The sequence below is a fragment of the Pongo pygmaeus genome, chromosome 6 (genome assembly GCF_028885625.2).
Source record: "Pongo pygmaeus isolate AG05252 chromosome 6, NHGRI_mPonPyg2-v2.0_pri, whole genome shotgun sequence".
Taxonomy (NCBI): Eukaryota; Metazoa; Chordata; class Mammalia; order Primates; family Hominidae; genus Pongo; species Pongo pygmaeus.
The window spans coordinates 68542180-68566722 of NC_072379.2; the positions used below are offsets into that span (position 1 = coordinate 68542180).

General features: G+C 38.1%; 1 protein-coding gene across 10 annotated transcripts in view; it reads right to left on the reverse strand.

Moving 5' to 3' along the window:
- Positions 1-24543, reverse strand: part of HDAC9 (histone deacetylase 9) — a 911013-nt gene that overhangs the window by 819729 nt on the left and 66741 nt on the right. For all 10 annotated transcript variants that reach the window (XM_054496837.1, XM_054496844.2, XM_054496845.2 and 7 more), the window contains exon 2: positions 16692-16812. In XM_054496837.1, the coding sequence (XP_054352812.1) occupies positions 16692-16716 (25 nt within the window). In that variant the 5' untranslated portion in view covers positions 16717-16812. The remainder of the gene's footprint in view (positions 1-16691; positions 16813-24543) is intronic.

The following is a 24543-nucleotide window of genomic DNA, read 5'->3' on the forward strand; positions in this document are numbered from 1 at the left end:
CTCCATCAAATGCCATACCACAACACTGTCAAATAATGAAGCCAAAAACACATCTTTAATGGAGACACACAGAAAGTTTAAGATCCTAATTTAATCTTTATAAAGACTTCAACCATTATATTAAAATATTTATTAGTCCATCACTTTAAATAAGAGGAATTGAAAATGTATACAGATTGAAAAGTCACAAATTTTAAGCCGGATGTTTTCCTTTCTATGTATTTTACTGAAAGTCCTCAGAAACGTAGTATATTTAAAAGTTACTGCTAATTATACAGTATGCAAAACTGTATTACTTTTTAAAAGTATAAAGAATGTTGGATCAATGAATTCTAAACTAACTTAAAACAATTTCCTGCTTAATCACAATTAAAAATCATTTTACTCTTTCCACTATTCTTAACTACAGTACATATTTGTTTTGGGAGAGAGGTGATTTATAAGCATTGAAACACGGAGAAGTTCAAGTTACTAAAAGGAAAAAGGGTGGTAGGTCTGTTTCTACCACTGTGCTAGCTGAAAGAGAGCCAAACTTAGCAACTTCCCCACATTTAGAGAACTCAGTATGAAACCACAAGTCTTGCAAACAATGACTACCCTATTGCAATGTTTGTTGTTCAGTGAATAGACAAGCCACCTTAGAAAGAGGGGGGCTGGGTGCGGTGGCTCACGCCTGTAATCCCAGCACTTTGGGAGCCCAAGGCTGCAGATTGCCTGAGGTCAGAAGTTCGAGACAAGTCTGGCCAACACAGTGAAACCCTGTCTCTACTAAAAATACAAAACAATTAGCCAGCATGGTGGCATGTGCCTGTAATCCCAGCTACTCGGGATGCTGAGGCAAGGGAATTGCTTGAACTAGGGAGGTGGAGGTTCCAGTGAGCCAAGATTGTGCCACTGCACTCCAGCCTGGGTGACAGAGCGAGAGACTGTCAAAGAGGAGAGGGGAGGGGAGGGGAGGAGGGGAGGGAATGGGAGGGAAAGGGCGGGGGGAGGAAGTTCAGTGGATAGCACTAGAGGTGAAAAGAACCGAAAGTCAACAAATGAGTAAGCAAAAAGAAAAGGGATATGATTCATGACACATATGAAACAGTTTGGTTTTGCTCAGGTATATTCAACTGCTTCCCTCCTCCCCAATTCCACGCCCCTAGCACCACTATAATCAGCATCCTCACAAAGTGCCCTTTATTCTTCACTTATTTGGCTCCTTTTGTGTGCTGGGCAGTATATTACTTAACTAAGAGAGCAACCATAAATACAGCTGCCAACTGCTTCGCTCTATATAACCCCTGCAAAAGGTATTTAGATGTCCCTTGCCCTCAAAAAGCTAAGCCTATTAGAGAAGACAACCCCAGTACTAAGATAAGTTCCAGAACTGAGAGAGGTAACAAATGTCAGCGTCACCCAGGAAGGCCTCACTGAAGAATGGAGTAGGAGCTGGGTGTTGAAGATAAGTAAACAGGACACTCCCAGTGGTGAGGAAGGGTCATTCAAAGGCCTCCAAGCAAGAAAACTGGACCTGGGGAAGGTAAGCAGCTCTACATGTTGAACAGAGTGGGGTTCATTGAGGAGAAAAATAAGATAAGTCTGAAAAGGGTACGGGTCCTTGTATACCTTAAATAGATGTGATAGAGAGCCACTGACATTTCTTATACAGGGCAGTGACTACATCAGAGTTAGGTTGAAAAAAGATTAATCGCACCATAGACAATAGACTTGCTATCAGGAAGCTCAGACAGATCCATCTGTCTTCAAGCAACTTCACAGAATTTAAATGTAGGTACTAACAGGGTGTACCCAATTTTCCCTTCATTTCCCTTCCTCCTCATGTATTTCATTTTCCAAAACTTACTTATATAGACCCCAAATCTTTTCTGGACTTAGGCAGAATAAAAGAAAAAGAAAGAAAGAAAACTAAGAAAGGTAGGAAGGCAGATGGGTAGGCGGATTATCAGTTCTCCCAACAGAAGGGAAAATGAACTCTACTTTGACATACTTTATTGAAATTCAAAGACTCGATAGTGTACATTACCTAACACAAGTTATGGTATGTATTATTTTTCCACTTTCTATACTTGGCTTCCTGCATTTTTCTGCTAATTTCTAGGTTCTTTCATTGACATACCATGACCTGTTAAAATCTTTCAATTTACTGTTTCACTTTAAACATAAAGCCAAAGTAAGATACATCCAATTCTTCTTTAATAAAAAAGGAAGTACAATAATATAGACAAAAGGATAAAAATGCAATCAAAAATAACATAAAAATTACCCAAACATGATGAAATAATCTGTACACCAAAGCCCCGTGACACACAGTTTACCTATATAACAAACCTGCATATGTACCTCTGAACCTAAAATAAATTTTTTAAAAAATTACCCAAATAGAATTTTCATAGCTGTATACTTTCATTTTCTAAGAGTTTAAAAAATATCTCTAATTATAATAATTTTTTAATACAACATACAATGATAGGAGATAGGGCTTTTGGAAGATCTAGTTCACAGTCACTGGGTTAATAACTTATTTTACAGACAGTATACCCTAAACAATAGTAACATATCCCAAAATTTACATGTCCATGAACCACCAAGCAAATATTTGGAATTTCAGTGACAAACCAAACAAGCAACTACAATGACTTGCAATATTTTTTTTTCTTATCAGATAGAGATTTCAAAAAGAGAGCTTCAAGATAACAGTCTGGCTTTTCCCATTTGTACGGCAGTCCTGGATCTTCAGAAAGCACTGGAGATCTCAAGAGCAGAAAAACACAGGGAAAGAAATCAAGCAGGCTTTCCAGTAACAGCAGACCAAAAAACTGTCACCAGCCTTTATTAAACATGTTTACATTCCTAGAGAGTCCAAAACTCATGACTAGTTTTTCTCATGAATAATTTGTCATTTTGACATTTCTTTCTGAAGAACAATTTCTTCTGAGAGCTAAAGATAAAAGGTGAGTGCTTGGTCATACACCACTATGATTATCTGCCCTCTCACAGAACTCAGAGAATTCCAAAGAAGGCAGAATTACTAGGGCAAATTCCAACTCCAAAGGAAAAATCCCCAGCTCACCCAGAGCACTTTCCAGTGGAACTACAGTACTCGTATGAAGAGAACATTTTCTTGGACATTAAGAGCCTGGGAGAAAAGGTTAATTATGCAATGATATGTGAGGAGCAACCATCTATCATAAGCAGCAAGAGCCTTATATAATCAAGTGCCAGGAAGTTATTCCAAAAAAAAAAGGGGGGATTTAAAAATAATTTTACAGACTACCTCAAAGCTTATCAATTTCCTATAAATCAATACAATATTTTTTAAAAGCTCACCAATAATATGGTCATGAGTCTTTCATTTGGATATTAAAGCAACTCCAAAGCAACACAAATCAACACACAGGCATGCATTATAAAACTATGGATTGGTCCGTTCCAAGATGGCTGAACAGGAACAGCTCCAGTCTGCAGCTCCCAGCATGATCGACGCAGAAGACGGGAGATTTCTGCATTTCCAACTGAGGTGCCTGGTTCACCTCATTGGGATTGTTGGACAGTGGGTGCAGCCCACGGAGGGTGAGCTGAAGCAGGACAGGGCATCACCTCACCTGGGAAGTGCAAGGAGTTGGGGAATTCCCTTTCCTAGCCAAGGGAAGCCGTGACAGATGGTACCTGGAAAAACGGGACACCACCCAACCAAATACTGCGCTTCTCCAATAGTCTTAGCAAATGGCACACCAGAAGATTATATCCCACTCCTGGCTCAGCGGGTCCCACACCCACGGAGCCTTGCTCACTGCTAGCGCAGCAATCTGAGATGGACCTGCAAGGCAGCAGCCTGGCAGGGGGGAGGGGTGTCCGCCACTACTGAGGCTTGAGTAGATAAACAAAGCAGCCAGGAAGCTAGAACTGGGTGGAGCCCACCGCAGCTCAGCAAGGCCTGCTGCCTCTGTAGACCCCACCTCTGGGGGCAGGGTATAGCTGAACAAAAAGCAGCAGAAACTTCTGCAGACTTAAACTTCCCCTTCTGACAGCTCTGAAGAGAGCAGTGATTCTCCCAGCGTGGTGTTTGAGATTGGAGAATGGACAGACTGCCTCCTCAAGTGGGTCCCTGGCCCCCGTGTAGCCTAACTGGGAGACACCTCCCAGCAGGGGCCAAATGACACCTCATACAGGCAGGTGCCCATCTGGGATGAAGTTTCCAGAGGAAGGATCAGGCAGCAATATTTGCTGTTCTGCAATATTTGCAGTTCTCCAGCCTCCGCTGGTGATACCCAGGCAAATGGGGTCTGGAGAGGACCTCCAGCAATCTTCGACAGACCTGCAGCTGGGGGTCCTGATTGTTAGAAGGAAAACTAACAAACAGAAAGGAATAGCATCAACATCAACAGAAAGGACTACACCAAAACCCCACCTGTAGGTCACCAACATCAAAGACCAAAGGTAGATAAAACCACAAAGATAGGGAGAAACCAGAGCAGAAAAGTTGAAAATTCTAAAATCCAGAGCACCTCTTCTCCTCCAAAGGATTGCAGCTCCTCGCCAGCAATGGAACAAAGCTGGACGGAGAATGACTTTGATGAGCTGACAGAAGCAGGCTTCAGAAGGTCAGTAATAACAAACTTCTCCAAGCTAAAGGAGGGTGTTCGAACCCATCGCAAGGAAGCTAAAAACCATGAAAAAAGATTAGACAAATGGCTCACTAGAATAAACAGTGTAGAGAAGACCTTAAATGACCTGATGGAGCTGAAAACGATGGAAGGAGAACTACGTGACGCATGCACAAGCTTCAACAGCCGATTCGATCAAGTGGAAGAAAAGGTATCAGTGATTGAAGATCAAATTAATGAAATAAAGCAAGGAGACAAATTTACAGAAAAAGAGAGTAAAAAGAAACAAGCAAGCCTCCAAGAAATATGGGACTATGTGAAAAGACCACATCTACGTTTGATTGGTGTACCTGAAAGTGATGGGGAGAATGGAAATGAGTTGGAAAACACTCTTCAGGATATTATCGAGGAGAACTTCCCCAAACTAACAAGACAGGCCAACATTCAAATTCAGGAAATATGGAGAACGTCACAAAGATACTCCTCCTCGAGAAGAGTAAACCCAAGACACATAATTGTCAGATTCACCAAGGTTGAAATGAAGGAAAAAATGTTAAGGGCAGCCAGAGAGAAAGGTCAGATCACTCACGAAGGGAAGCCCATTGGACTAACAGCTGATCTCTCTGCAGAAACTCTACAAGCCACAAGAGAGTGGGGTCCAATATTCCACATCCTTAAAGAAAAGAATTTTCAACCCAGAATTTCATATCCAGCCAAACTAAGTAAAGGGGAAATAAAATCCTTTACAGACAAGCAAATGCTGAGAGATTCTGTCACCACCAGGCCTACCTTACAAGAGCTCCTGAAGGAAGCACCAAACATGGAAAGGAAAAACGAGTACCAGCCATGGCAAAAACATGCCAAATTGTAAAGACCATCGATGCTAGGAAGAAACTGCATCAACTAATGAGCAAAATAACCAGCTAACATCATAATGACAGGATCAAATTCACACATAACAATATTAACCTTAAATGTAAATGGGCTAAATGCCCCAATTAAAAGACACACACTGGCAAATTGGATAAAGAGTCAAGACCCATCAATGTGATGTATTTAGGAGACTCATCTCACGTGCAGAGACACACATAGGCTCAAAATAAAGGGATGGAGGAAGATCTACCAAGCAAATGGAAAGCAAAAAAAAAGGAGGGGTTGCAATCCTAGTCTCTGATAAAACAGTCTTTAAACCAACAAAGAGCAAAAGAGACAAAGCCGGCCATTACATAATGGTAAAGGGATCAATTCAACAAGAAGAGCTAACTATACTAAATATAAATGCACCCAATACAGGAGCACCCAGATTCATAAAGCAAGTCCTTAGAGACCTACACGGAGACTTGGACTCCCTCACAATAATAATGGGAGACTTTAACACCCCGCTGTTAATATTAGACAGATCAACGAGACAGAAAGTTAACAAGGATATCCAGGACTTGAACTCAGTTCTGCAGCAAGTGGATCTAATAGACAGCTAGAGAACTCTCCACCCCAAATCAACAGAATATACATTCTTCTCAACACCACATTGCACTTATGCCAAAACTGACCACACAGTTGGAAGTAAAGCACTCCTCAGCAAATGTAAAAGAAGAGAAATTATAACAAACTGTCTCTCAGACCACAGTGCAATCAAATTAGAACTCAGGATTAAAAAACTCACTCAAAACTGCACAACTACGTGGAAACTGAACAATCTGCTCCTGAATGACTACTGGGTAAATAATGAAATGAAGGCAGAAATAAAGATGTTCTTTGAAACCAGTGAGAACAAAGACACAACGTACCAGAATCTCTGGGACACATTTAAAGCAGTGTGTAGAGGGAAATTTATAACACTAAATGCCCACAAAAGAAAGCAAGAAAGATCTAAAATCAACACTGTAACATCACAGTTAAACGAACTAGAGAAGTAAGGGCAAACAAATTGAAAAGGTAGCAGAAGGCAAGAAATAACTAAAATCAGAGCAGAACTGAAAGAGATAGAGACATAAAAAAAAACCTTCAAAAATCAATGAATCCAGGAGCTGGTTTTTTGAAAATATCAACAAAATTGATAGACCACTAGCAAGACTAATAAAGAAGGAAAGAGAGAAGAATCAAATAGACACAATCAAAAATGATTAAGGGGATATCACCACCAATCCCACGGAAATACAAACTACCATCAGAGAATATAATATTACAAAAACCTCTATGCAAATAAACTAGAAAATCTAAAAGAAATGGATAAATTCATAGACACATACACCCTCCCAAGACTAAACAAGGAAGAAGTTGAACCTCTGAATAGACCAATAACAGGCTCTGAAATTGAGGCAGCCTACCAACCAAAAAAAGTCCAGAATCAGACAGATTCACAGCCGAATTCTACCAGAAGTACAAAGAGGAACTGGTACCATTCCTTCTGAAACTATTCCAATCAAAAGAAAAACAAGGAATCCTCCCTAACTCATTTTAAAAGGCCAGCATCATCCCGATACCAAAGCCTGTCAGAGACGCAACAAAAAAAGAGAATTTTAGACCAATATCCCTGATGAACATCAATGCAAAAGTCCTCAATAAAATACTGGCAAACCAAATCCAGCAGCACATCAAAATGCTTATCCACCACGAACAAGTTGGCTTCATCCCTGGGATGCAAGGCTGGTTCAACATACACAAATCAATAAACATAATCCATCACATAAACAGAACCAACGACAAAAATGAAATGATTATCTCAATAGATGCAGAAAAGGCCTTTGACAAAATTCAACAGCCCTTCATGCTAAAAATTCTCAATAAACTAGGTATCGATGGAACGTATCTCAAAATAATAAGACCTATTTATGACAAACCCACAGCCAATATCATACTGAATGGGCAAAAACTGGAAGTATTCCCTTTGAAAACTGGCACAAGACAGGGATGCTCTCTCTCACCACTCCTATTCAACAGTGTTGGAAGTTCTGGCCAGGGCAATCAGGCAAGAGAAAGAAATAAAGGGTATTCAATTAGGAAAAGAAGAAGTCAAATTGTCCCTGTTTGCAGATGACATGACTGTATATTTAGAAAACCCCAACATCTCAGCCCAAAATCTCCTTAAGCTGATAAGCAACTTCAGCAAAGTCTCAGGATACAAAATCAATGTGCAAAAATCACAAGCATTCCTATATACAAATAACAGACAGAGAGCCAAATCATGAGTGAACTCCCATTCACAATTGCTACTAAGAGAATAAAGTACCTAGGAATACAACTTACAAGGGATGTGAAGGACCTCTTCAAGGAGAACTACAAACCACTGCTCAAAGAAATAAAAGAGGACACAAACAAATGGAAGAACATTCCATGCTCATGGATAGGAAGAATCAATATCTTGGAAATGGCCATACTGCCCAAGGTAATTTATACACTCAATGCCATCCCCATCAAGCTACCAATGACTTTCTTCACAGAATTGGAAGAAACTACTTTAAAGTTCATATGGAACCAAAAAAAGAGCCCACATTGCCAAGACAATCCTAAGCCAAAAGAACAAAGCTGGAGGCATCATGCTACCTGACTTCAAACTATACTACAAGCCAGCAGTAACCAAAACAGCATGGTTCTGGTACCAAAACAGAGATATAGACCAATGGGACAGAACAGATGCTTCAGAAATAACACCACACATCTACAACCATCTGATCTTTGACAAACCTGACAAAAACAAGAAATGGGGAAAGGATTCCCTGTTTAATAAATGGTGCTGGGAAAACTGGCTAGCCATATGTAGAAAGCTGAAACTGGATCCCTTCCTTACGCCTTATACAAAAATTAATTCAAGATGGATTAAAGACTTAAATGTTAGACCTAAAACCATTAAAAAAAAAACCCTAGAAGAAAACCTAGGCAATACCATTCAGGACATAGGTATGGGCAAGGACTTCATGACTAAAACACCAAAAGCAACAGCAACAAAAGCCAAAATAGACAAATGGGATCTCATTAAACTGAAGAGCTTCTGCATAGCAAAAGAAATTATCATCAGAGTGAACAGACAACCTACAGAATGGGAGAAAATTTTGCAATCTATCTGTCTGACAAATCTACAAAGAACTTAAACAAATTTACAAGAAAAAAACAAACAACCCCATCAAAAAGTATGCAAAGGATATGAACAGACACTTCTCAAAAGAAGACATTTATGCAGCCAACAGACACATGAAAAAATGCTCATCATCACTGATCATCAAAGAAATGCAAATCAAAATCACAATGAGATACCATCTCACACCAGTTAGAATGGCAATCATTAAAAAGTCAGGAAACAACAAATGCTGGAGAGGATGTGGAGAAACAGGAACACTTTCACACTGTTGGTGGGAATGCAAACTAGTTCAACCATTGTGGAAGACGGTGTGGCGATTCCTCAAGGATCTAGAACCAGAAATACCATTTGACCCAGCAATCCCATTACTGGGTATATACCCTAAGGATTATAAATCATGCTGCTATAAAGACACATGCACATGTATGTTTATTGCGGCACTATTCGCAATAGCAAAGACTTGGAACCAATCTAAATGTCCATCAATGATAGACTGGATTAAGAAAATGTGGCAAATATACACCATGGAATACTATGCAGCCATAAAAAGGATGAGTTCATGTCCTTTGCATGGATATGGATGCAGCTGGAAACCATCATTCTCAGCAAACTATCACAAGGACAGAAAACCAAACACCACATGTTCTCATTCTTAGGTGGGAAATGAACAATAAGAACACCTGGACACAGGGCAGGGAACATCACACACTGGGGCCTGTCATTCGGTGGGGGACAGAGGGAGGGATAGCATTAGGAGAAATATCTAATGTAAATGACGAGTTAATGGGTGCAGCAAACCAATGTGGCACATGTATACCTATGTTAACAAACATGTACATTGTGCACATGTATCCTAGAACTTAAAGTATAATTTAAAAAAAAAGAAAAAAAAACTTAAGGATCATAACTGCAAGGAAAAGTATGGCAAAATTAAAACCATAACAATGCCTCACCCACTGGAAACTCAAAATTCTGTAAATCTACAGAATAAAGACAGAAGAACCAAGAAAATAAGAGGGGTGCAGTGGATATGGAGACAATTAAAATGCAATTACAGTATGTAAGAAAAACAAGTATATCTATTTTGTTCATAAAAAATACTTTTGCAGGCTGGGTGCAGTGGCACATACCTGTAATCCCAGCACTTTGGGAGGCCGAGGTTGGTGGATCACCTGAGGTCAGGAGTTCAAAACCAGCCTGAGCAACATGGTGAAACCCCGTCTCTACTAAATACAAAAAATTAGCCAGGCATGGTGCCACATGCCTGTAATCCCAGTTACTTGGGAGGCTGAGGCAGAAGAATTGCTTGAACCCAGGAGGCGGAGGTTGCAGTGAGCTAAGATCACGCCATTGCACTCCAGCCTCGGCAACAAGAACAAAACTCCATTTAAAACACACACACACACACACACACACACACACACACACACGCACGCACACACACACAAAAGACTTTTGCACCTCCTCAGAACTTGTGATCTTTTAACAATTTTATTTAACATAGTTCTTAGCTTTCTAACCCTACAACAAGTTAGAGGCAATGAATTATAAATGGAGAAAACTGCTATACGTTGACATTCTCAAAATATGACAAAAATTAAGAAATATTCAGAAAACCACAGAAAGTAAAGCCTTTGGGGGATATTTAGTGTAAAAGTACAGGTTACATGGTTCCACATACCTTTGTATTCCGCTAGAGTTATTATATTACTGTAACACAAGCACACCTGCACCACACACGTACACACACACACACACACACACAGAGTTTTTGTACTCTTAAGAATAAACTCCAATCTATACAGACAAAAATATCCTCCATAAAGGTTCCACATAATGTTATAAACAAAGGGCTGTACATGTGTATTTGCAGAGGTAGCAAGATTTTGCTTACGGGGCTTAAGAAAATATATAGTCTAGCATTGTTTTATAATAGTGTCCATGAAAAGATCAGTGTAAAACAAGTATTTATCAACCACTGTATATTTGGCCTAGATTTTCATCATAATACTTAAAACTACAGAGGTGTTGCAAAACGTGACCCCAAAATGCAATAAAGAACAAACATAAGAATTGTGATTATAAAGTTTAAAGTACTTTTTCCTCAGCATATGTGCAATTATAATTTCAGATAAATTGACATTATTTTTAAACACTAATTAAGGACATATAATATTCAGCATACATTTTACTCCCATTTTCTGCAGAGTTCCCACTAACAGGAACTTGAATTTTCTAATAGCTACACTGGGCATTATTTATTCTGCGTGATTCATAAAGAAAGGCTTAGGCAACTCTTAGAAAATGTTGGTAAGCTGATCTGCCCTGATTTTAATGTGTTTCAATCTCTTCAAAGGAAAATTACTTAACTTTTCAATGACTGGTTAAATCAAGAGTGCATTATAAAATACTCCACCTCTTGGTAAGCAATACCTTATCTGCAGTCCTAGGGTATAAAATTTTAAGACAAATGTTGTAGAGAGAGGCCAGCTGTTCACCAAACCTGTCTCCTCCTCTTCCCGGAGTACTGCTAGACTACATTTCCCAGCCTCTTTTGTAGTTAGGTATGGCCATGTGGCTAAATTCCACTCAACGAAATGTGAACAAAAGTGATGTACCTTTGGAAACCTCCCACACTCAATGCACCTCTTCCATTTTCCCCCCATCAGCATGCACAATGACCTTAGAATACATGAACTGAAGAAGCACAAACCAGTTAGAAGTTGTCCGGGGCAAAGGGTAGCCATTAGAAAAAGAGCAGCTCGTTACTCAGGAAAACGCTTTTAGTCTTTACATGAACGAGAAATAACCTTCTTTTCTGTTTGGCCTGCATTATGGAGTTTGTTTGTAGTGTTACAATAATGAAAATTATATAAGTTGAATTACCCACCAAAATTAATTGTGAAAAGCAAATATAAAAACAAATAAATGTGCAAAACAAATTTATACTGAACATTTTCAGAAAAGGTTTATGCCTCACTTATTAAAGCACTGTCCTTCAAAAACTAGAGAATGAATAAAATGCTTTATTTGGTTTATGTTTCAAACTTGAATACCAGATTGAGAAGTTTTGACTTACAAATAGCAAAAGAATGAATCACTTAACTGTGAAGTTAAAGTAGTAAAAAAAAAATATCCAAAACAATAGTTAATAACTTTAACATACAGTGTTTCCTATTAATACCATACTCTGTGATCAACTTCTGCTACAACAAACATCAAAAAACTAATTTGTTTTATTATCCTGGAATATTTTTCTTGAATATTACTTGAAATAGATAATTGGCCAGTGGCCTGAAAATATTTTAGTTATATAGAGCTACTTGTCATGGGATTTGACCTGTATTTCATTAAAAAGCTAACTGATCATACTCATCTAGGGAAGCCATAACCTATTTGATTTGCCCTAAGACTCTATTTCATTTAACATTCATTTTTTTGGTAATACACTATGAACAAACTGAAGAAAAAATACCCACTTGGACATTATGATATTTGTTTGTAACTTTGTCCTGGTTTTAGTTTCCTACTTAATGACTAAATGGCACCACAGTGGGTAATGCACTGGAGTAAAAATGGTGAATCATTAAAGAGTTCGTAAATTTTAAAAACAGGGGCAGGCCTTCTGGGTCCCATATGCTTCTAAACAACCGATGTTTTGCTGTATTAATTGAACCATGAAGCTTTTATTAGTCCTCTTTAAAAATGCTTGCAGAGAAGCTTTTATTAATGCTTGCCCCCAAATTGTTTATACTACTTAGCCTTTCCATAACAATTTATATTTCAAAGAACTTTTTGATCATTAGTTACATCTACTCTACATTTCTATGGGGAATTCAGCTGTTTAGCAAAACAGAGGCATGAAGATAAATCTCTTAACTAATTTTTGCCCAAGACTTGCCAATAAGAAAATGAATAGAATATGAGAAAATGAACAGAATATAAGATCTTGCTATAAACCTTTCACTTCTATAAATAGCTTGGTCCTCTCACTCCACATGAGTAGAGTAGTTGTAAGTGTTCCCACAGTGGTGAAAAGAGAGAGGAGCTAGCTTTATACAAGGGGCTTTGAAAACTAATGTTACAGGACTTTGCAATACAGCTTTGGCCACTCTACCTTCCAAACTTATCTAGAAGCCCACAAGGCCAGAGCATTGCACAATTCTAAGGGCAACAGGCACATTGTGTTCTATGCTTGGAAAATTCCTTTGGATGCATTTTCATCAAAATAAATTACAAAAAATAGATTCATCAAATTTAAAAATCATACTGGAATCATGTTAGGGTTGATGTAGCCCAATTTATTTAAAAACGTTCAGGCTGAAATTAGGTTTTGTATAATCTTGAGATCAGACTAAAAAGATGCTCTAGGTTAAAATATGCTTAAACTTCCTTTGAGGAAAATAAAGGCACTCCATAAAAATCTCTTTGGTCCATCCACCTCCCCATAAAAATGAGATGGCCTAGATAGAAGCAAAGCCACTAGAATGTTCCCCTCAAATTATTGCCTTCTCTAGGTTTCCACAGTGTTAGCTTTCTTTCCTTTTTTTTTTTGAGACAGGGTCTTGCTCTGTGGCCCAGGCTAGAATGCAGTGCAGTGGCATCATCATGGCTCACTCACTGCAGCCTTGACCTCCTGGGCTCAAGCAATCCTCCCACCTCAGCCTCCTAAGTAGCAGGGACTACAGGCATGCACCACCATGCCAACCAATCTTTTAAAAAAATTTTTGTAGAGATAAGATCTCACCATATTGCCCAGGCTAGTCTTGAACCCCTGGGCTCAAGCAATCTTCCCACCTAGGCCTCTCAAATTGCTGGGATTACAGGCATGAGCCACTGCACCTAGCCAGTGTTAGCTTTTTATTTATCTATCATCAGAGAACAAAATAACTAAATTAGCATAGTTTTGCTCACAAGAGAGACACTTACTTGAGGTAGGACTTAATGAGGTATTTTTTGTGTTTATAGTCTCCAAATATGAAACACTAGTGCTGTTGAATGGACTAAGAGCTTTTCTACACTTTGCCAAGTCATAGCAAAGAGCAATATACATTCTACAATCCAGTATCCTTCCCCCAGGCTACCACACGATACTCTTCCAGGGAGGAGTTTGGAAATCTGTATTTTTAACAAGTCTCAGGAGATTTTTACTATCTGACATGTTTGGAAAATGCTAGATAAGATGAGTCCTAAAATCCTTCCTTCTGAGATTTGGCAATTCTGATAAAAATTACATTACTAGAAATAGTATCCATACTGCTGTACAGAGGAAATAAATTTCTGGTCCTAAATTTATTAAAATACTTAAGACACTGAGGACTAAAGCTATAAATATTTGTCTCTCCCATGAAAGGGTGCTGTCCATAAGGGTAGAAACTATGTTTTAGTGCTCGTTGTGTCCCTATCGGGTAACACACTGGCTGGCACAAGTTAGATGCTTAATAAGTTTTGAATGAAGAGCTCAACTGCAGCAGCTAGCTGCCAATCTTATCCAGATAGTCTTTCCTCCATTCAGGATCCTCAGTGCCCAAAAGCAATACCCAAGGCTCTAACTTTGAACAGAACTGGGCAGCAAAATAAAAATAAAAACTAGTAAATTTTATATACAAAAATCAGCACTTATTGTTTGACTGAATACATGATTAAGATGGTGGCATTTTGTATTTCATATCAACCATATTTGAATATGGATGGAGAACTTTTCTAAGAATGATGTTAATGCATGGGAAAAATAAGAATTCACACTATACCAGAACCAATTTTGAAGACAAACATACTCAGTCTGAAACATGGACTATTAAAGAATTTCTGGAACTACTGAAGTGAGTCTATTTTTCTTTCTGGTGCACAATAACTCCTTAGAGCCATTTGTGGAACAAAAGCAAAATAAATGGATGGTGATTGCATAAGACCAATGTAAGTCTCTTTTTAGATAGTGGGGAAAAAAGATGTAAGAAAAACATATTTTTTTCTAAATCAAACAATCAGATTATTTCTCAGAATATATATGACACGCTAAGATGCAAGCTAATAACAGGAGAAAAACTTTTTTTATGTTTGTGGCAGGAACATTTTCCTTTATCCATGCAAAGTGAATTTCAGGTCTCTGATCATAGTTTTTTACTTGCAATAAATAGAAGAAACTCCTACCCACCTGACACATTTACTATGACTTTCCTCAACTTCAGATTTCATTCATAAAAACTTCCCAAACGGAGTTGATTGAGACTTCTGCATAATGTTATTGTCAACACAGCAGAATGATTTATAAGAAAAAAGTACACAAGGAAATTTTGGTGACCCTAAAGTCAAGTGAGCTTCACTCAATGGCTGTCTTATTTATCCATCACCTTTTCTCTCCTCATAACTGAACAATTATCATGACTGGTAAGAATTTCCTCATCAAAATAGCAGCTTCAAGTGAGATTTTCATTTTATAAAATCAATATTCTTGGGGAGCAGGGTATACCAACATCCACTGCCAAATATTATCACAAGAAAAAAATACTTGACCATAGTGGTTCTAAATTAATGCCGCTTTTAAACAATCCAATTTTGACACACTGAATTTATATACAAATAAATATACGTAATATTTAAAATGCAATATACACCTATATAAGGTAAATGTTATTTTAAGTTCATCCCAACAGAAAGAATAATAGTACTAGACTATAATTGTAATAAGCAATGCCGCTCACAGAACACACTTCAACAAGGTTGTTTGTAGAGGCTGGTGGGGGATGGGGTGAGAAACGGGCAGAAGAAGCTAAACCAGTGATTCCCAAAGTGTGGTCCCCAAGCAGCAACAGCATTGTCAGGGGAACTTGTAAAAATCACAATTCCTGTGTCCCACTCCAGACTTACGAAATCAAAAACTATGAGAACAGGGCTTGTTTTAACAAACTCTCCAAGTGATGTCAATGCATGCTAAAGTTTGAGAACCACTAGGCAATAAAGACTCAGAGATAACAGGCATAAGTAACTGTCATCTGCTTAACCTAGTGACATGCCAATTATCAAACATGGTTGTCACTAAAGACTCAGGGATTTCTTGACTGCACCATTTAGAATCAAGTTCCAAATTCAGCATACAAGTTGGCAGCCTGTTGGGGATGTGGGGAAAGGTTGATGAAACAGCGGAATTCCCAAATAGCTAACTTGGGTGTGGCAATCCAGGGAATGAAAATCTTGGCAAGTTGTCTCCCTTATAAGCCCTGAATATGATAGTACATAAGCTTCAACTTAGAGAGTTCAATAAACCAAGGATATCAATATGCTAAAGAATCTATAAAGAAATAAATGCTCCTATAAGTATCCAAGCAGAAAATTCTTGTAAAACTTGTCTGTTACTAGTATGTGGTATCTGACCCTACTTCATCATTCCCAAAACTTGGATTGTGTTTGTTCCAAAAATGACAGCCTGTTCCTGGAGGAATGGGTGTTGGCTGTGCTGATCACAGCACTACATGAGCAGCACACATCACTGGAATAGGAGGAAGCAGGTGCTGAGATTACAATTAAATATGTATATAGGAAACAGGAGTGGCAGCAAAGAAGGGTGGGGAGGAAAAATATCCTTCCTGTGTGTCAAAGAGATGGAGGTGGAGTCAATCCACAAACTGACTTCCAAAGCCCCACAGTATAATTTAAAAGCATACAGACACATGTTAGGAGAGAAAGATTACGGGTGCAAAATGGATTCCTATATAATAGTTCATATTCATAACTTCATAAAGTTCAATCCGAATGTTACCTTGGAAGCAGAAGAATTAAAGTCCCATGCTCAGACTACAATGCAAATCAAATCAGTTGTCCAGGAAGCAAACTGGGTTAAGCAATAGAGAATTAGCTATCGAATGCAAAATTCAAAATTTGTTACATTAAGCAATCTTTGTTCAAAAAAAAAAAGTTCCTTCATAAATTAAATTACTTGGTTTGAAACAACACAAAGCAACATCTTTCACATAAAGTCTATTAACAGTTTAAGAAGCAACCAGACTGACCAGGCTGTGCAGGTGAGCTCATCATGAGAATCAGAGGGACTGCTAAGACTAGGATGCAGATTCACAGCCTTTGTCGTTCAACTGCTGACGATGGTCCAGGAGGGGTTGGCAGAGGAGAAATCTAGAACATAAGAAACATGTAGTGTTTAAGATACAAGCTATGTCAAGTCACACTGAAAAAGAAACACAGAGAACTGGCCTTGAGTGTCGACTCAGCTACATCGCGACCATGTGTCTTTGAGGCAGTCATATCAACCTTCCAGGTCTCTAAGTCTTCATCTAAAAAAGAGCAAATTTAGCAGTCTCCCTTATAGCACAGGAATATTGTGAACATAGAAATAAAATAATAGGTATAGAAGGAATCTGTGAGGGAGAAAGCAATTCACATAATTATAATTAGCTTACTGTTTACTGTTCACTATAATTTGTTTGCTATTATCATTACTATAGAAATAAAAAACCTTTTTTGGATTTTTGGATATAAGTATCTCATTACATAGCATTTTAAACTATCATTATCAAAGACTTCCTTTTACAGATAGGACCTCTTGGCAAAGAGAAATGTTTAATGGACTAAAAAAAGAACAAATAGGCCATAAACTATAAGAGTGACAGAAAACTCCCATGATAATTTCCACTTCTTAAAGTCTTTTGTAATCTTGTTTCAGCCCAAAGTAATAGCAACCATAGTCTTTCTAGGAGTCACACAAACAGGATGGACTTCTTAAAAGGAATTTAAGGGACTTTCTGCTTTTAATTTTAATGTACTTCCACTTCTAGACACTTGGAGGAAAAGCAACTGGAAGGACATTTTCCTAAGAGTTTACTGGAATGTCAAACTTAAGAAAAAAGCAGCAGCTTTTAAAATTACACTTAATGAGTTTCTTACTAAAATAGTATATCCCAATTGCACTATTTTTATAGACAGATGCTGTAACTCTGAGAATTATATACTCCTTTATCTTCAGAATCCAACATATTTATTGTGACTCGTTTTTCCGTCACTATTTTGAAAGTGTTATTGCTATTTTTGCCCAAATATATAAAGCCAGATATAAATACATATTTTCTTTGAAGAACTTTATAACATCACCAAGAATACCTATAATACTTATATGGTCTCTAAATAGAAATGTGCTATTTAGTTATTCAAACAGCTAAGTAGTGTCATTAGACCTAGCAAGCTACTTCTCATCACATCCTTGGTGCTCAATAAATATTAAGATTTAATGACAATTAAAATGTACATTTTTATAAATATCCTTCAAAAATTATATTGATGTGCTGTTTTATTAACATCATCTGAAGAGTCTTGATTTCTGTGTCAATGAGAAAGCAACATCTCTACAGAAAGATAAAAATGAAGAGCAAACTTTTTTATTTTTATATCAAGAAATGGACATTCTGACATTAGTTTTAGATAAAAATTATTCAATGTGATATTTACTATAATAATAATATCACCCTTTGGGAGGCCGAGGTGGGTGGATCACTTGAGGTCAAGAGTTTGAGACCAGCCTGGCCAAGATTGTGAAACCCTATCTCTACTAAAAATACAAAAAATTAGCCAGGCATGGTGGTGGGCGCCTGTAATCCCAGCTATTCAGGAGGCTGAAGCAGGAGAATCACTTGAACCCGGGAGGCAGAGGTTGCAGTGGCCCAAGATAGTGCCACTCCACAACAGCCTGGGCAACAAAAGCAAATCTCTGTCTCAAAAATAATAATAATAATAATAAATATAAACATCACTCACATTGTTCTTTATAGTTACAAAGTGCTAAAAAGACATGTCACCATATTTGATATTACTTTCATAAGAACCATGCTAACAGATAACTTGTAACTCTCTCCTCTCACCCTGGACCTAATAGGTGAGGAAACTGAGATGCTATCTGCTTCATAATTAAAAGTAAATAAAATAAAAGTTAAATTTACTTGAATTTGAATTTATAGACTATCTTAAATTAACAAGTGTGAGCTTCAAGATTTAGTCATTCTTACTTTTTTACGTTGTAGTCTGAAACATTTTGTAAATGCTCTTGATACATTCTTGATTCTCAGTGGCACAATTTGATTTTAAATTAAGAATAACGAATAGAAAGCAACAGGAAACCTTTAGAGAATGTAAGTGAAGCAGCTCTGAAAGGTACCTTCCTTCAAGGGCATAGTTAGTGTGATTTTTAAAAAAATGTTTTTCATCTTTAATGTCACTTTGTACAATTGATACTTGTGTATTTGCAAATATAACTCAAATTTAACCAATAATTTCGAACAATTCAACAGCAGTTAACTTCTCCCACTTATTTCCACAAAAACACACATAACAACTCTCCATGACATGCTGATTTGTGGCTGGGCATGTAATAGTTGGGTTTTGACTTCACAGCTCCAAACCTGAGTTGCAAAGTAAATCTGGGATGGAAATATAAATCTGACTTACAAATATCAAGTCTTTTTGAAAGTTAAACTCCCCTTGCCTTCAGTCTTTTTAATAACTGCCTCCACATGACACATTGCTCTAACATTTATGAAAATGTTATCTGAATACTCTTTTAATGAAAATGAATAGGCATTTCTATATTGATAGACACTAGTTTCCATTTACTGCATTTCCATTTCCAATAATCCACATTAAACCAAAGTTATCATTACTGCCACAGCTGCACAAGTAGAATATGGTCATTTAAGGAGTTCTCCTAAAATGTTTCAGGGATACGGATCTGCTGTACATATGTGCACATCACATGTATAGATACATCATAGGCTATATATGCTTCCCTCTCCTCATGCCCACAAAATTTGATTAGCAGCCTGATCCACACCTTCTAGGGACAAAATTGATATATAATTTTATACAAATTAAGACCACTTTAAGTTGCTTGGAAAAGAAAGAAGGGTCAGTGGTCAACACCTGTCGATGACAATGAGGAATTTATTCTCAAATCTTCCCACACTTCTTTATCCAAATGGGCTGCAGAGTAATAGACTGTTTAGAAGTTCCCCACATATATTAGTCATTCTTATAAGCCTGAACTAGAAATAATAGGAAACTCCCCTTCAGGTGGGTAGATAACAAAAAAGAATAGAAAAATAATACAAATTGTTTGTAAATACAGATTATCAAAACATATAATAGAAATATATCTGCTTTCAATTAATGGTTTCAATGAATTTTAACATGAGTTTCCCCATGCTGTAAAAAACATATACATATAGGTGCACATTTAAGGAGATAAACACAAGTGCAGCAAAAACAACTGCTGCTATGAATCCTTTGTCTCTTAAGATCCAGGAATGGTTATTTTGGTTCTTAACTATATCCCTTGAGCTACATAAATCCACAATAAAAGACTAGGAGTCCTTTGCTTCAAAAAGATCATCTCTAACTACAATTTTGTCAGCTCGCTGAAAGTACGTTACTACTGTAATATCCTCAGATGTAGCACAGGGCAACAACTCAAGACAGTGACATCTTGCAGTCTCAGCTTACCCATGCAGCCAGAAAAAAGAGAGGGAACTACCACATTTCACTATCCCAGCCTATTACTGTCCTTAACATCATACGTAGTGGTCTTCCATAGGTCCTTTAACCATTCCACCTAAGTGGCCTGCTCAATAGTAATAGCATCACAAGTCAGCAGAGCTTTATATGTCACAAAGAAATTGTACATGGAGTATCTCTTCCGATCTTCACAACAGCCCTTTGGGGTATACCCAATCAGCTGTTATTATTCTCGTTTTACAAACAAGGTGTCTGAGGTGTAAAGAGGTTCAGGGATTTGTTTACAGATATGTGGCTGGCAAATGGAGGGCTGATCCTGTAACTCTTAGCCCAGTGCTTTCTTCGTGGCATTGCAAGGAATTACAGGCCACTTGAGCAGAGCTGTTTGAACATCAAGACATTGCCTATCTACTACTCATTACAACTTCAGTAATGGCTCATTGCGATACAGGTCTTCTTTACCAAAGGATCTATCAAGCCATTGAATAGATCAAACTCAGTCACAAAACATGATACAATGAATCCAAAAGTTGCCATAAAAGTCTACAAATCATCTCACAACAGAAGCTTTCAAATTTGACTTAGACTTCATGTTCCTTGAATATCACAATAATCATTTTGGTTTTTAACTATACTCTGAACTTCTTATTACAGTTGTCTTTTTCCCCCACTTTTGGGTAATTAGTATTATTTTGGATATTGTGCTACTAAAAAAGCAGAACACTTTTGTAGTCTATGTAGGTAACAAAAACCTTGTCTATTTAAATCTGATATATCTTTCTCATGGCTAGGGCAAGCCAAAATGTACAGTTCAGTCTACACAGCCATTCACACTTATCTACAGGTCCTTCTCTTCTCAAATTGAGCCATTAACCATGGTTCCTCCATAGAGTATCCTTCAAAAACTCAGTTTATCACAATCACTATACAGATCATTTATCGGTGGGAAAAGCTTACTGTGCCAACACGTTGAACACCAAGAGATTCATCAGATCCTGTCTCTCTCTCTCTCTCTCTCTCTCTCTCTCTCTCTCTCTCTCTTTCTCTCTCTCTTTCTCTCATGCCTTACAACCTGAAATTCTGCTGTAATTTCAACTTTGGAGAAAAGCATTAGAAAACCGCTCCTAACACTGTGTTCAATTCAACAACTCTTACTGAGCACATACAAGACACACTGTTACCCAGTATGGAAACCTTAGATTCTATTTCATTTCTCTGTTTCTTGCTTTTACCGTAGACAGTCACCAGAGTCAGAACACTGACCTCTTAAAAATATCTCTCTTATCTGAATACTCCTTTCCATTTCAATTAATACTGCCTTAGCTCAATTAATTGTTTGTTCTTGATTGGATTCTTAATCTAGTCTTCTATCTGGTATCCCTGCCTCCAGGGAATGTATAAATAAATGAATGAGTCAGTAACTACAATTTGGTGACACACAGCTCTTTAGTTGGTATTCAAGTGCCTTCATAACTGGTCTCCTTTCATCCCACTTTTTCTCCTTCCTTCTTTTCCTCATGTATAACCCCTATGGTTTCAGGAAATCTGTGATTACTCCTAGAGTGATGTTCAACATTATTAGCTACTACCGAGGCACAGGCTACTCAGAATGAACACCTGTATGAGCACTGGTGGAGCTTTACTAAAACATATCAGCTGACTATGAGTCCTGACTATTCCTGCACAGTATCATTCGCATGTCCATGCTTTTGTGTCTCTGTCTGCAAAGGATACTATTACCTTTTCTGCATCTCCCACCTTGAATTCTTGGGGTTTTTTTGGTCGGTTGGTTTTTGAGATAGGGTATCAGTTTGTCTCACGTGATCACAGCTCACTGCAGCTTCAACCTCCGGGGCTCAAGTGATCCTCCCACCTTAGCCTCCCGAGTAGCTGGGACTATGGGCATGTGCCACCATGCCCACCTAACATTTTTACTTTTTTTATAGAAACAATTTATCCCCATCGTCCTGCCTCAGCCTCACAAAGTGCTGGGATTACAGGTGTGAGCCACCACACCCAGCCATATCTTGAATTCTTTAAAGCCATACTGAAATGAGAATTCTTAGCCAACCACTCCAAGTAAAAGATCAGCTTTCTCATCTCTGTTTCCACTGTATCTTGTACCATACCCATAATAACATCACATATGTTAGACAATAATAATGTATCTTATGTTAGTGGAGTACTTTCATCCATGATGAGACTATGTTCTTCAGTTCGGGGACTGCACTACATTCATCTTTGTAACCCCCACACCTAGGAGAGTACCTGATACATGGCAGGTACACAATAAGTTCCTGATGAATAAGTGAGCAGGCAGTAAGAACTTAACCAATGATTCTGTAGTTATGCAACTTTGAGGCAGAATCACTTATCCAATTTGTTAGTATAGATTTCTGAAGGACTAGAACATAGTCCTTGGATTTGGATCAGAGAAAGAAAGAAAAATATTCCTGAGTTTGGTCCACCATATAGAAAGGGCAAACCCAGGTGGGATGGGTGCCTTCATGGGTTGGGAAGACACCAGACATCCCCAAACCTTACCCATGAAATATGTTGACCAAGATAGGGTCACTTCCCAGGCTTTTCAATTGAAGTAATTTCTTAGCTCATTGAAAGGATTCCGTTTCTCTCTCACCTTATTAGCCTCAGCTTTTTTTCCCCCAAGGACATCCATCTTTTTATTAGACAAGCTCTACAAACTCAAGTTGGCCTCAAAACAATCAAACCACTTATTCATGAACACAGGGGAACATGGGATACAGAGATGTAAGGATACTCGTTTCCCTTCAACTTTAAGTAGCAGAAGCAGGACTGTGCTCACAGTGCTCCCGATAATATTTATATTGTCCTGAGGAACAGGATGATGAGAGTCTAGGACTCTGGGGGTTCTGGGGACTGGGAAGCTGATGGACACAAGCAAGAGCCACACCAGCAATGCATTCGGTGATTTAACCTTCCCCAATACCGTAACAGACACCTGCTGCTCTGATTCACCAAACATGCTGGCAAAGACTGGCATATCAATTACTTTTGGCTCATTCTGGACTCTGGGGAGTTATCTACGCAAGACTATTGGTTTCACTCCCCACCTGCACTGCCAAAGGTTTGCTGACTTCACCCTTAAGAGTATATCTAGGAGCAGAACATGTCACCCAGAAGGCCACACATCTAACATACAGTCTCTGTGCACATTTTAAAAGCAAATAATAAGCTCCATTCTAAGACTTTTAGGAAAACCATTTAAGAACAGGCTACATTGTCGGGTGTAATATAGAGCAGGGAACGCAGCTTGGGAGGTTAGTTATGCATATATTTTGCATATTTAAGATAAGATTCAGTAGTCTATACTATAAATATAACTCAATGGTAACATCTAAAAATACATAACATAATCAGGAATGGTCTGCTGGATATTGCATTTCATAAGAAGAAATCTTGCCAACTACAGTACCTGCACTAATAAAAATAGACCTTTTCGTAGTAAGTCTTGATTTTTAAACACTGGGCTTAGCCCCAGGGTATCCAGTACCCAACCCATATTCCAAATGCCTCTACATCATAAAGATCATTTTATCAAAAAGTCTTAACTCCACTGATTTTTATTGGATCATCTTTGAAGGCCCTATCTGCAACTCCCCTCCTTGGACAATAGGGAGTCACAGTCACCATTATCACCAATTTGAGTTTAAAAGGAGACTCACAATGCCCAGAAACTGCAGGATATACAGGCTTCTTTTCAGTCATGGCAAAGGGGTTGTTAAAAAAAAAAGAAAGAAAGAAAGAAAGAAAGGAAGAAAAAAAGCTTTGTCTACCTGTAAATACACACTGGACAGAAGTCCAAAATAGAATTGTGAAAAGGAAGTAATAGTCGAAGTGAAGGAACTTGTAACAGACAACCTCTGATACCTCTGCAGCAGGAGGGCTTTGTAACTCACACTCTATAACCTTCCCTGCAGAAAACTGCCGACCAAGCATGTTGAAAAGAACCCGTCTCCACTGTCTACTCCCTCACCTGTGTGGAGGCATGCGTTATGATCAGCTAGCCAAACACAAAAGACCTTTAGCCATCATTGTAATTTAGAGTGATATGATTCTCTTTTTCAAGCTTCAATATTGTGTACATTTTTTAAAATTCTGTGATTTCTTTAATCACATTTCTTTAATGCTGCAACTCAACTCTTGAAGATCTGATAATCCCCACGTTGAGCAAAGTGTTCTTGTAAAATGTTTCACTAGCTGGGTGGTCTGGAAGTCAATTAACCTCTCTGAGCCTCAGTTGCTTAAACATGAATTATTTAATTTATTAGGTCATTGTGAGGCTTGAAGGAAATAAATGTAAAGTAATCA